Below are 13,917 nucleotides of genomic sequence, written 5' to 3'. Positions count from 1 at the left end.
AATATATACTAAAGTACATTGTAAAATAAATAAATACATGTAACAAGAATAATACTGAGCGGTTGAAACTAGAGAATATCTGAGGTGCCAAACCTCCAGCTATATAACATTTGAGGACCTGGAACTCAAAGCAGTCAAATATTTTGTGGGGGTTTACTTGGTTCTTTTGAGCTCCGTCTCAAGCCAAGCCCTGTGTCATCCTCCAGCCTGCTACTCAGCATCTCCTATGAATCTGATGGCATCTATATTTGTCACACGTTCCTATCTGTTTGTGGCTATAAGCTAAAAGTGGACAATAATCTTTTCTCTGCATTCCATTCATTGTACTCAAACCGCTAAGCAAGATGGAAAGGTGTAGAGGATTGTGATGTTGGTACTAACAGCCTGCATGTAAACAGGTATCTGGGTACATTCTGATGATGACGACAAGATAAAGCTCTGACCAGTGGAAACAGAAGACTAGTCATTCTAATGTTCTGTACCCATAGTACCCCCAGTACATACACACACACGCACGCGCGCACACACACACGCAAACACACACGCACGTGCACGCACACGCACACACACCATCAATTTCACAACTAGCCTCTCTCTTACCTGTCTTTCTCACTCCTGTCTTTCTCTCCGCCACCTTTATCTCTCACTCCCTCTCTCTCCTCTTCAGTACAAAAACATCCACCTGAGAAGCACAAAAACCAAAAAGGTCGTCGTTGTTATGGTAACGATGTCGGTAACAAAAAAAAACCTGCCTGACACTCGAGAGAGAGAGAGAGAGAGGGAAAAGAGGGACAGAGGGAGAGAGAAGCGTTTATCTAGATGAACAACCGCGTACGCACAGAAAGGACGATTAGGCGTGCGTGTGCGTGACACTGCGATGCTAGAATTATTTAGCCAAATACACCAGATCCGGTGTTGTGGGAGGGGGCCCGACACCGATGACACACTGGAATACAGGCAGTCTCACGCCTGAATGGCGCCCGTTAGAGGCCAGGACCTGTACACAGACCGACCGTACGGCGGCCTTCAGACTGCAGACCGTCGTGAGATGCAGAGAGGCCAGGGAGGTGTGGCCGGGACCCGGCTGTGTGGAGACCTGGGTGTTGTTTGTCCTCGAGAGGCGATGGATCTTCAGATTAGATTCAACGAAATGCAGTTTCTGCAGACCTTTGTAATGTTTCAATCCCTTTTCAATGGAAATTAGAGGGAACATTTAAAATGCTTTTTAAAATGTGTGTGATGGCGTTGATTGAGGCCGTACATTAGTAATGGCCCGTTCATGAATAAACACCAATAGGAGAGTCTCTTATTGGAGAATCCCAAAACTCAGTCGCTACAACACATCTACCAGGGTACTGTCATAACTTGGAACTGTTTCATTGGTTAAATGACGTTATGGCACATAGAGCTGACCAGGATGTGACGCGAGTGTTGGTTTATGTGTGTCTGTGTGTGTAAATCTGTGAGTGTGTTTCCATGTGTGTGTGTGTGTGTGTGTGTGTGTTTATTACCTCTCCCTCAGGTTTGTAACATGTCAACCCATTGGCCCAACATCAAGAGGCTCATCCAATAAGTGGGGATAACACGAGAGTGTGTGTGTGAGAGAAAGATATATTTTAAAATAACTCCACTACACACTGCCAGGAATAAAAATATAGTAAATTGCAGAGAGAGAGAGGGAGAGAGGGAGAGGGAGGGGAAAACAGAGACCAGGAAGTGATGATGGGGGGGACAAAGGGGTGGGGGGGTTATAACAGATATGATAACCAGCATAAAGTGTTAATGCATCGATTCCCACCGAGAAACAGTGAGAGTGGAAGAGAGGGATGGACAGAGGGATGGATGGAGAGATGGGTGGAGAGATGGGTGGAGAGATGGGGAGGGGGAGGCAGTGTGCACTCATAAAGCCTCGGGCAAGGTGACAGAGGGAGGGATAGAGGGATGAAGGGGAGGAGAGAGAGCGGGAAAACAAGCACAGGGAATGAAAAAAGAAGATGAGTGTGTGTGTGTGTGTGCACGCGTAGCTTGTGCACTGACACTTTGACACACGGAACGTGTTTATTCCGCAACGTTTACATTAGAACACAGGCGTGTGTGTGTGTGTTTGGGGGGGTGACCTGCCGTACATCTAGGTCAGTGGAATGTGTGTGTGCATGAACGCGTGTGCGTGTGTGTGTGTGTGTGTGTACAGATCATTGGTGTGTGAGACGGTATATTGAGTGGGCAAACATTGTTGCAAACATCATATTACAATACCAGAAGTGTATTTTAGCTCCAGTGTGTGTGAGAGTACTCCCTCTGTGTGTGGGGTGTGTGTTGCTGTGTTACTGAGTGTGTGTGAGAGTACTCCGATTGTGTGTGTGTGTGTGTGTGTGAGGCCCCACTAAGTGCACTCCTTTTGTTGAAACAGGCTCTCATACTGAGGACCCTATCGGACACACACACACACACACACACACACACATTCACACACATTAACAAACTAAAGTATGAAAACAGTCTAACCAACATGTATGCACAAAACACCTCTGACACAAACATACATTTCCTGTGTGCTTGTAGAGGCAGCACTTACTGGAAAAAGAGCTGGATAAACACACACACACACACACAAACACACGTACACACACTATATTGGTCTCTCGCTACAACACTTCGGCACCAATTATCCTCTCTGTCTGGAGTGTTTTGATGGTGTAATTGTCACACACAGAGAGAGGGAGGGAGGGAGGGAGAGAGAGAAAGAAAGGATGTGAAAGAAGAGAGGGAGGGAGAGAGAGAAAGGAAGGACGTGAAAGAAGAGAGGGAAAGAAAGGAAGGATGTGAAAGAAGAGTGATGATAAAGATATATGTAGAGGGGGATGGAGAGAGTAGGCAAACGCTGAGTGAAATGAGGGATGGAAAGACAGAGAAAGGGAGAGAAGGATGAGAGAAGAGAGGGATGGATGAGAGAGGAGTGGAGGGAGAGATGAGTGCTGACACTGCATGCTAATATGCTGCTCTCCACCTCTGTTTTGTTCTCTCTATCTGTGTCTCTATCCCTCAATTTTCTCTCTTTTCACAGGTGCAAGGTTCTTTCTCTCGTCACCCCCCCCCCCCCCCGCCCCCCCAGAATGCACCGACAAAGAACGAGAGGGAAAATTTGGGCGAGAACGCGGGAGAGATAAAAGACTGGCTCAGGATTTTTCCCCTGTCCGATTTTATGGACAATGAAGAGATCATCCTCTCTCATCCTTTAATCACCTCTCTCCATTTTTCCTCTCATCCGCCCCACTCCCTCCCTGAATCCCCCTTTCCCTCCCTCCATCTGGGCCAGGGATGGAGTGGGTATCTCAGAAGACTACTCCTCTGGGTGTCCAGAAGCAGATGGAATCATTCAGTCATTGTGAATGTCTTTATCTCTGGTCTCTGGTGGGTTCATCCTGTAGATAGGAATGAGAGCACTGCTCAACGATGACCCCCACTGGTGGAGTTAAGTCATTACAGCCCCAATGCACACTATATCATAAACATTTTACATTATACTGTATAAGAGTTACAGACACCAAAAGCCTAAATGAGTGGAATAGATGTCCTTACGCATCAGGCCATTAAAATCTCAAGCCATTACATTTTTAAAGCCCCTTTTAAATTAAGAACTTTGTTTTTAACAAGAAAACTAGAGATATTTGTAAATAATTTACTAATTATTCAGACAATTTAGAATAAGTGCTCAGGCTTCTTTTGATTGGCATTAAATTCATATTAGAATTAAACTCAATTTAGAAATTCTTACAGTTTCTCATAGAGAAGCATTAGAAAACAAACAAACAATCTTAATTTAAATATAATTAACCCCAAACCTGATACCACAACAGCACTGTTATAATAACACTACCAAAACAGCACTGTTATAATAACATTACCACAACAGCACTGTTATAGTAACATTAGCACAACAGCATTGTTATAATAACATTACCATAACAGCATTGTTATAATAACATTACCACAACAGCTTTGCTATAATAACATTACCATAACAGCAGTGTTATAATAACATAACCACAACAGCAGTTATAATAACATTACCACAACATGCTGTTATAATAATATGACCACAGCAGTACAGTTAAATCACAACAGCAGCACTTTTATAATAACATTACCAGAAAGGCACTGTTATAATAACATTACCACAACAGCAATGTTATAATAACATTACCACAACAGCATTGTTAGAATAACAACAACAAGACAAAACATACAGTACCTAATAGACTTATTTATTTACAAAACAAAGAAGACATGTTGAGTTTACAACCCACATTATATAAAACATTTGATTATTAGCATTAAAATAAAACACTTAAAAAAAATCAAGATACATTTTGCAGACAACTTCTGTCCCAAATTAAATCCTATTCCCAATTTGGCCGACTACTGAAGGCTAGCACACTATGTCCACAGGCCCTGTAGTAGTGTATTATATAGGGAATAGCGCATCATTTCCTTAAGGCAAATCACATTAAAATATTTAACACATTTTTGATTATACAAATCAAACATTTACAGAATCCTACCGACATTTGGACTGATGGTGTTTCTGCAACTTCCTAGTACTTGGTTGTGTATTTCAGTGCAGTTTTAATAGCATTGTTTTGTGTGTGTGTGTGTGTCAGTATTTAACAATCTACATAATGTGGATATTAAGCACTAATATATTTCTAACATACTGCTCTGAGTGGCGGTTCAGTACGGTATTATACTTCATGTGTTTTAGATTAAAAAAAAAAAGAAAAAAAAAAGAAATGTACAGGTCGTAACCTGTCGTACAATACTGTTTTGGACCTGTTTTGTCCTTTCAAATGTCCTGGCGGAAACACTCTACGCATCCCTTTAGGACCCAGTGAGTGTTCTGCTTGGAGTGGGAGTTTTAGTCAAATATAGTGTGTATCTACCTGAGTGCATGTAGAATGTGTGTGTTTACAAACTCTTCTCTGTGCATGTGCGCGGTGCGTTTGTGTGTTTGTTCGCCTGCTGCATGCATGTGGGTGTGCGTGTGTGTTTGTTTGTTTGCCTGCTGCGTGCATGTGGGTGTGCGTGTGTGTTTGTTTGCCTGCTGCGTGCATGTGTGTGTGCGTGTGTGTGTTTAAGAGTGCAGGTTCCGGTCAGTGTGTGTGTTTAGTGTGAGCAGAGCCTCTGCGTGTTTCAGATACTGGGCTGTTCTCTTCTTTACTGACTCCCTACGCTGGGGGTCTGGATCTCCTGGAAGAAAGAGTAGGGGAGAGGGGGAGAGAGGGAGAGGAGGAGAAAGGGGGAGGAGGGGGGTTAAATCTGCAGAACACAGGATGGGAGCGGCTATTCTCCTAGTATAAAGAGAGATCAAGCCCAGAACATTTTCAGATCTCTTCCACATCCAGTAAAACACTCGATAAAAACACCCACTAGACCCTTCACAGGCTTAGTCAACATCACAGATAGATACACACACAAAAAAAATGCCTCCCTGTAACACACTCCCTCCCTCCCCACCTCCCTCCCACCTCCCTCTAACACACTCCCTCCCACTCCCACCTCCCAAAGCCCATACAATAACGTAACAACCCTCTCCACTTTTTACCTCACTCAACTTCTCTGTGTGTCCCACTCACATTTCTTTATATATCTCTCTCCTCAAACAAGTCCTCATAATGATGAATGCCTCTCCGGCCCTCCCTCCCTCCCTCCCAAACCCAATTTCCTTTGCACATATGTTTAAGGGTTCATTAAGATGTGAATTCAGATTGTCGTCTTTTCTGAGAAGGCACGGCGTACCACATTACGTAGGTGTTACTGATTATGTCTGAAATAAAATGTTTAGTTTTTTTTTTATTAACCTTTAACTCCTGTGATTTGTTTAAAACTCAGCTTTAACTCTGGTGATTTTTTAAAAACTCACCTTTAACTCCAGTGATCAGTATATCCACAGCGCCCTTGTATTTTAGTATGGCTGAGCTGTACTCTCCCTCTTTCTCTCTCTCCAGCGCAACTGATAGCTCATTGGCTGCCTGGGTCAGATAGCCTGCCTCCCAGCCACCCGGGTTGGCCAGCGGCAGTGACAGGAGTTCTGAGTGGTGATGCGAGGCGTTCGGTTGGCCTGGGGTGAAGGCGGCCGAAAAGTTTCAGAAAGGAAAGAAAGATACAAAACAGAAACAAAATAAGCTAAAACCCATTTTATAAAAAGGCAGAAATATATAGCGCCAAAACGTTCATGGAATGATTTTGTAGTATGGGATCCGTGACCTCTTACCTTCTTTAGCGCAGGGGTCGAAGATGGCAAGGTCGTTGTCAGAGAGCGTAGGGGGCGGGGTTCCCTCTGTAGGCCCCCCCCCTGCTACTGAGTCAAATAGCGAATCAAACTCCTCCTGAGACTTCTGGGACTGTGACTGGTCTGCTGTGAGGAGGCTGGGCTGGAAGGGAGAGGGAACTGGGGGGGGGGGGGGGTGAAGAGGAGAGTCTATTAGAGGGCGAGGAAGAGTGTATGTTATATGATCATACACACACTGCCATAGACTCCAACTAACCTCCTCTTCTCCACTCGTGAAAACAAGAACCCAGGGAGAACTAAGAAACATTGGAAATCCGTGTTTTGTACCTCAAAGTTTTCCTGTAATTGTAGCTCCCACACATCTAGCCTGACAGGACAGCAGTCTCGGGTTATTAATGATGACAGCACCTCAAGCAGTGAGACCCAAACAAACATCTAAAAGGTGCGTCTGAGGCTTTTCTCACTCCATACAAAACGCGATTTTGAAAACTTTAAGTTCTCGTCTTTGAACTGCCTACAACTGGCACAGATGTTTTAGAAGATGTTTTCACGTCACAGAAGATATTCGTTTTCGACAGAGAAACATTAGTGCTATCTGCCTAGTCATCTCTGGGAGGATCAGATCTGTCTGAATGGCCGGCGTGTGTGTCTCTCTCTACCTCTGTCATCTAACTCAAGGTTGTCTGATAGGTCAGGCAGGTCAGGTAGGTCTTCCTCCTCCTCCTCCTCCTCCTCAGAGGGCGTTACTGCCAGCGGGGTACCTCCCATCTCACTGTAGGCCTCAGCTGCAACCTCAGGCTGGCCTACACCAGTTCCCAGGGAGATGCCCAGGTCCTGGGGTTGGATAGGAGCCTCGGCCCCCTCCTGCTCCTCCACCGGATCACAGTCGGAGCCTCGACGTTGGGGCAGGGGGATGAGGGGCGGGGGCAGGGGGGTGGAGGAGGGCAGAGTGGGGTCCAGTGGTCTCACCACCTCTCCACCCTGAGTGGGGGACAGAAACACAGCGTCTTTTGGAGATCTGCCCTGGAATGTTGCTATTGTTGTTTGCTATTGCGTGTGTGTGTGTGTGTGTTACTGTGTCAGTGTGTGTAGCTGTGTGTCTGTCTCACTCTGAAGAAGTCCTTTAGTTGAGGGCTGTTGTAGAGCGCAGGGATGTTGGTGGTGAAACGCAACATGATCTCAGCCGCGGATCTCCTCTCCTCTATCACGCCCTCGTCAAACCTGCCTGAGAGAGAAATGGAACAGAGATGACAGGACCGTCTATACCTGTACTATAAAGCTCCTCCCCTCTGTCTTTCCCATCCAATGGGTTTCGAGGAGACTAGCAGAAGGGATGTGCAGTGATTTCTGTATCTCCATGTCACATATTCATCTATTATTTGGGTGATTTGTGTTGTACCAAACAGCTGCGCGCGTGGGAATGGGGGGAACTCCTCCTCTCTCCTGAACAGATTCCTGTGTGTGTAGGCCAGCTCTCCATGAAGCTTCTTCAGTTCACTGTACCGCCTCCACACCACCACCTCCTTGACGTCTTCAGGCCGAAGCTTGGAGACAAACTACTGACACACAGACAGAACAGGAGGATGATGGTGGTGAAGTGTGTGTGTGTGTGTGTGTGTGTGTGTGTGGAGGGGCTCAAACAAAACGGTGTGGTCAGTCACGGGTGAGACCTTGGCTCATGTAAACGAATCACGAGTTCCATTCCCAGAAACTAAATACAACAATGCCTCTTTGGAAAGATAGCTAGCTAGCCGAACACCATACATAATTTTATCAAACTGATATATACATATATATGTATACATGAAGGCACTGTTTGGTCGACGTTTATCCTGACAGTCATAAACCCAATAGAAGGGACAATCATTGTTGAGTTGACACTCAAAGTAAAGCAAAACAACGGCTGACGTTTACTGTTATGGCTAACGTGTGTTAGCTTGCTTGCTAAGATTACAAGACACAACATAATATAGCTTAACCTAACCGACCCGTGCCGTGACTTTATACTCCGTGTGTCCCTTCTCGTGTGTGCGTGATTCTGTCACAGAGAAAAAACGATAATATTCTTCCTTCGGTTTCTTCCGAGACATCGCTATGAGGATATGTATTAATCCACTGGTAGATAATGGAGGTGACAGGAACGAATGTTTCCAGCCTACACTAGTCCCACTGTTTATTTTTCTCTCCCATGGTTTGTTTCCTGGTTGGTGACTGTAGTTACTAGTGGAGACCGCTGGATATAAGCCACGCCCCTCGTTGAAAGGGGGAGCTGTTGAAATCGGTTGAAATGTATCAAGTAATGTTGTATACAACTTTTGTAACGTTTTGCTTGCTAGAAATCTTTAAGTTGATAAATAATAACGTTTTGATTGCAAAAAATGTTTTGTGATATGTTGGTGGTATTACGTGTTTCAACGTTTTTACATGACTACATTAATTAGACCATCTTCACATAGTATAACGAGACACCTGCAGGGGGTGCTGTGTTTCTTTGCGCTGCAAAAACACTTGAAGAAGCCCAAAAGAACAGGAGAAAAACGAAGTCTGTCCTACCCGATCCTACCGAGAGTCTTTGACTTACACCGACCCTGAGCAGTGTCACAACTCACAACAGTCCACAGCACATGATCACAGCACGAGGACGTAGACAGGTCAGGAAATCCTGCGGTAGTGTAAAGATCCTGTTAACTTTTAACAGGGTATAACCTCGACCCCAGGATCGAATTTGCCGACCGTGGAGAGCCGGGTGGTGGACGCTAGACTGGATTGGGCAACATGTAACCTATCGATGTAGTCATTTGACTTAAAAAAACAAACAAACAGAGAAAACATTCAATTGTCACTGTAACCGGGTGAATGGTATTACCACACATGTATAATAATCAAAATTATTGTTATGGACGCCTTTATTCACCATTTCTCTACTTCTGCCTCTATCTCTGTTTGGTTCTCCTTCGCTATGTATAACACAACAATATGTAGAAGTTCTGAAGGGGTCTGAATACTTTTCTAAAGGACTGCTATCTGTATGATGACACTTACACAGAATACATAGATATGCACCACAGACATTAAGGAAAGTATTTACAGTTGAGATCAGTTAAGAAGGTCATGCAATCAGTAAAACGGTCATGTATCAAACATTTGAGGTGCCTCACAGGCACAAAGGCTTCTGACTTACTCAGCAAGGCATTCCATGAATGTGTAAGGACAGCTGGTATTGCTTTTCCCAACCTGGTAAATAGTTTAATATTAACAACTGCTATCTCAGGTCAGCTCTCCCATTTTGGCATTTACCTGATTGCTGACAGGCATTTCATATTCTCACTCTGAGAAGTTATTGTTTCTTTCAGGCAACTAATATTCTCTCTCTCTCTAAGTGGTCTTTGTTTCTCTCAGGCAACTAAAATTCTCTCTCTCTCTAAGTGTTCTTTGTTTCTCTCAGGCAACTAATATTCTTGCTCTCTGCCACTATATTTTTTCTCACACATACCCTTCTCTCAGTTTTTCCTCTCCCTCCACATTCTCTCACTCTTCTCTCCTCCCCATGTTCCCTTCTCTCTCTCTTTCCTTCTAATAGGGAAAGAGTTCCAAACTAGCAGTAGGCTAACCATATAGAATCAGGTATTAATCGATTAGGATCTCTGTCTAACTAATGGAGTTCTAGAACAGAAGTTTGTGGACTGAAACAGAAAGAGAGTGATAGAGAGTGGGGGGGGGGGGGGGGGCATGGATCAAATCCTTTGGGGTCAGTCAATATGCTACAAGCTTGCAGGAATGGGGGTACTCAACTGTTTGGAATTCTCCACACACACACACACACAAACACACACTTCATGGTTGCCAGGCAGCCAGCATTCTATGACCTGTCACGTGGAACGTTCATCCATTGTTCTATAGACCGTCCAGCAGGGAGGGGTAAGGACAGAGAGAGAGAGAGATAGAGAGAGAGAGAGATGGGGAGTGAGGGGGAAAGAAGGAGAGAGAGGGGGATGAGAAACGTGCTGGGGGTGCAACGGTCACGTCCAGGGACACAGGAGTTGTACACGGGTTGGGTGTGTACGCCATCAAATCAAACACGCCCCCAAATCCAGCTGGTGCGGCCGCGCCGTGACACGCTTACCTAAACCAGAAATAATGTTATAGACGAGGAACAGAAGTGGACTCAGGTGTGAGAGAGGAAAGAAGCAGTGAAAGTGCAGCCTATTGAACCAGGGATTTGTCCACTAGATATCCTTGGGATTCTTACATAACAGCTGGAGCCCGGTTCAGGTCGGGGCAACAGTACAGTACATTGCAGTGCCGTAGGCTATAAAGCAATAAAATGGCGTATGTACAAAGTCAAAGCTCCGGCTGTTTGGAAATAGGGATGCAATGACATTGATTGGAAGAACGCTGGCTGACAGTAAAAGGTGTTTCACAACAGATATTAGGCGCGGCTTCGTCTGCGCTGGTTTCAAGCACCGTGAACGGCCTCACATTCAGCCTGCTTCGGTTTGAGAATTCAGCTGTGAGCACAGGGTTGCCCCGCTTCCCCGGGCTGCTGCCAGATTACCAAGAGCCCCTCGACCCCCCCCTCCCCCCGCCGTTGTTAACCCTCTCACTCTCCTGCCATGTCAGGACCTGATTCTGTTCCTCAGAAGCGTCCATGTTGTGCCTGTTGTGAAATCTGTGCAGATGCCTTATCTTAACTGGAGTCCGTTTCACACAGCTGGGAAATGGGCATTGTTATGTGGATTGTAACTAATAAAAATTATTTGTTGGGGCAAATCAAGTCCAAATGATAATGGGGACAATAATTTGGATGCTTCTTGTGTGACAGTGAGATGTGCCCTTACCTCTTTAACTGTCTGTACAGGAAATATGGGGAAGGGCTGAATGACAGATAGGGAGGCAGGCGACCAAGTAACACACAAACAGAAGACAGAAAAGCATCTAGTGGGCCGGGGGGTCCTCATTCTGGAGCACCCTGAGTGGGTGGAACGAAGCCAAGACCAGAAGAATGAACATAGCTGGTTAGGAGATTCAGGTTAGGAAAAGGGTTAGGGTTTGCAAAAATTAAAAGCAACTTTCTATTACAATTCTGTCCAGTCACAACTGGATTCTAGGGCCCAGTCACCATTTTGTATACTTCTCCAGAACTCTCCAGAACGGTTGCTCTCACACATAAAAGCATTTCATTTGGAAGTAGTTTTCACCACATTCCTCACATCGATCCATTGCTATTAAAGCCAATGAACAGGATTACAGGAGTGCACACTTTGGGAGAAAGACATACAATTGAAATGTATCCCAGGCCACAGCAAGTCCAAGTAACAGTCCAACCTTGACATTGTCAAAACAACTTATCACTTAACATATAGTTTCCAGACCCAGAATAAAGTGTCAGAAGCCTGATGGTTCGTCCTCGTTTGAATTCAGATTTGAATCGTCTTCAGATCCACCAGAGTATGTTGTCCTGTACAGAAACACGTAGCAATACGTAATTCAATACGCCACAAAGCCCTGTATCGACTGAGGAACCTTCATTGGAGCGGGGGACGGAAAGCCTGATCAAGGGAAACCTTCCAACAATGGTATGAAACAGTATAACTACACAGACGGCCTGGGGAGCAGAGAACCGGTTTAGTCCAGTCTGGGCGCTGGTTGTTTTTTTCCACATCGGTTCACGCTGTCTTTGATAATAAGCTCACTAGGCAAGATCAGAGAGATTTAAAGAGGGAGAGAGGCCCCCTCTCCCCTCTCTCCCCCCTCTCCCCCCTGTTTATCCACCTACCCTTCCATCTTCCTTCCCCGCCTCCGCCCCTCCAATCCCTGCAGCGGTCCACCCCTTCACTCCTCTCTCTGCTGCTCTTCTGATCTCCCTCCACCTCTGACAGGGAAAAAGAGGGCCTTTGCAGCAACGGGCCGCTCTAACCTGCCCTCCATATTCCTGCCTTCCGTCCTGCCACCCCTCTGAGCTCCTCGGAAACAGGGCGAACCCATTCCCTCTGTCCCGGGGCCAAGAGGACGGATCGAGAGGGGTAATGAGAGAGGATGACGGTGCCCAGTGTGCTCTTCCTGTTTTCCCAGCCAACCCTCCCTCTGCAGGGGGCACTGGGGTCACGGAGTGCACACACTGCGTAGTAGACCGGGGGGGAGCAATGGAGGAGTGGGTAGTACCATGCTACCGTTTCGATAGGTGGAGCGAGAGAAATACACACAAAGTGTGTGTGTGTGTGTGTGTGTGTGTGTGGGTGTGTGTGAGAGAGATAAACAGGAAAAGAGAAGAGAGATGGAGCGGACACAGACAGAGGTTGGGAAGGGGGGATGGAGGACAGGTTGTTGTTGAAAGTAGCTCATTAAATCTGAACCACTACACATCATCATGTGCATGAGAGGAGTAGAAAAGAGTAGAGGGGGAGAGAGGTGAGTGTAGGGAGGGAGGGGAGGACGGGGAAGAGGAGGGTTGGGAGGGAGGGGAGGACGGGGAAGAGGACGGGTGTAGCCAGTTTTAATAACTGTCATCTATCCCCAAGGTTTTGGTCAAAAATGTAATCTAGCTAGTATACATTAGTCTAAATGGAATCTGTTCAGGACAATATTCAAAATGAATTAAGTTTAGTATGACTCAAAATGGATGATGTCTTGTACACATGATTCAAAATGTACTATGTCTAGAACAAATGATTCGAGATAGATTATGTCTAGAACAAATGATTCGAGATAGATTATGTCTAGTACAAATGATTCAAAATGTATTATGTCTAGAACAAATGATTCAAAATGTATTATGTCTAGTACAAATGATTCAAAATGTATTATGTCTAGAACAAATGATTCAAAATGTATTATGTCTAGTACAAATGATTCAAAATGTACTATGTCTAGAACAAATGATTCGAGATAGATTATGTCTAATACAAATGATTCAAAATGTACTATGTCTAGAACAAATGATTCGAGATAGATTATGTCTAGTACAAATGATTCAAAATGTATTATGTCTAGTACAAATCATTCCAAATGGAATCTATATAATAAACATGATTAAAAAATGGGCCTAGTCAGAACCGGCGGCACCCCCCAGAGAGAATGCTTTGCCCCCCAAAAATTGTTTGAGTAAGATGCTTCCCAATACTGTACTTAACTGATTACTGTTGGGAATGTAGCTCTTTTGCCTTCATCTGCAAATGCAATCGAGGATGCGCTTTATTAAGGGATGTGATCACTAAGCTACAAAGAATGTGTAACTACTGCAGTTACGAAAAGCTTTTGAATTTGATTGACAGTTGTTTATTTTGTTATTACATAGCCTCAGCAATCCAGGCGTGCTAAAATTATTTGCTCTCCATCAGTCGTGCAGAAATGACTATTCTACATTGTTAAGTAAGATAAAAGTGTCCGCCCATGGAAATCAAATGCCCGTCCAACACGTTTGTTCTAGCGCCAAACCTGAGTATAGCTATTGTAAACATTATTCAAATTAGAAGTAAGTTTGTGAGCTAACGAAATTCAAACGTAGCTGTTAATAGTTTTTTCCCCTTCTATACATGTAGGGTAAGATGAGGTAAACATACCCCCTGGGATAACTTGCCCCCTCCCATCCCATGTAATTCACAAAAATCCCACAAGATGTGACCAGATTT

General features: G+C 44.8%; 1 protein-coding gene across 1 annotated transcript; it reads right to left on the bottom strand.

Annotated features, from left to right (window-relative positions):
• Positions 1-4,244: 4,244 nt before the first annotated feature.
• snx15 (sorting nexin 15) lies at positions 4,245-8,605 on the bottom strand. The gene is made up of 7 exons (XM_029117655.2): positions 8,278-8,605; positions 7,689-7,845; positions 7,399-7,514; positions 6,949-7,270; positions 6,272-6,448; positions 5,921-6,118; positions 4,245-5,247 (listed from the first exon to the last, which is right to left on the bottom strand). The coding sequence occupies exons 1-7, from the start codon at positions 8,377-8,379 to the stop codon at positions 5,132-5,134; spliced, it is 1,188 nt and encodes a 395-aa protein (XP_028973488.2). The 5' UTR covers positions 8,380-8,605; the 3' UTR covers positions 4,245-5,131.
• Between the last annotated feature and the right edge of the window lie 5,312 nt (positions 8,606-13,917).

The sequence above is a fragment of the Esox lucius genome, chromosome 24 (assembly GCF_011004845.1).
Source record: "Esox lucius isolate fEsoLuc1 chromosome 24, fEsoLuc1.pri, whole genome shotgun sequence".
In the NCBI taxonomy this organism is placed as follows: domain Eukaryota; kingdom Metazoa; phylum Chordata; class Actinopteri; order Esociformes; family Esocidae; genus Esox; species Esox lucius.
Note: the sequence above shows the minus strand (reverse complement) of the source record. Positions and strands in the feature narration are given on the sequence as shown.

What these genes read in the sequence shown, in the direction of transcription:
- snx15 (XM_029117655.2), bottom strand. Translation starts at nt 8,379, where the DNA reads ATGTCTCGGAAGAAACCGAAGGAAGAATATTATCGTTTTTTCTCTGTG. An exon ending in AGTATAAAGTCACGGCACGG is followed by an intron (nt 7,846 to 8,277) that starts GTCGGTTAGGTT and finishes GTGTGTCAGTAG; the next exon opens with TTTGTCTCCAAGCTTCGGCC. An exon ending in AACTAAAGGACTTCTTCAGA is followed by an intron (nt 7,271 to 7,398) that starts GTGAGACAGACA and finishes TCCCCCACTCAG; the next exon opens with GGTGGAGAGGTGGTGAGACC.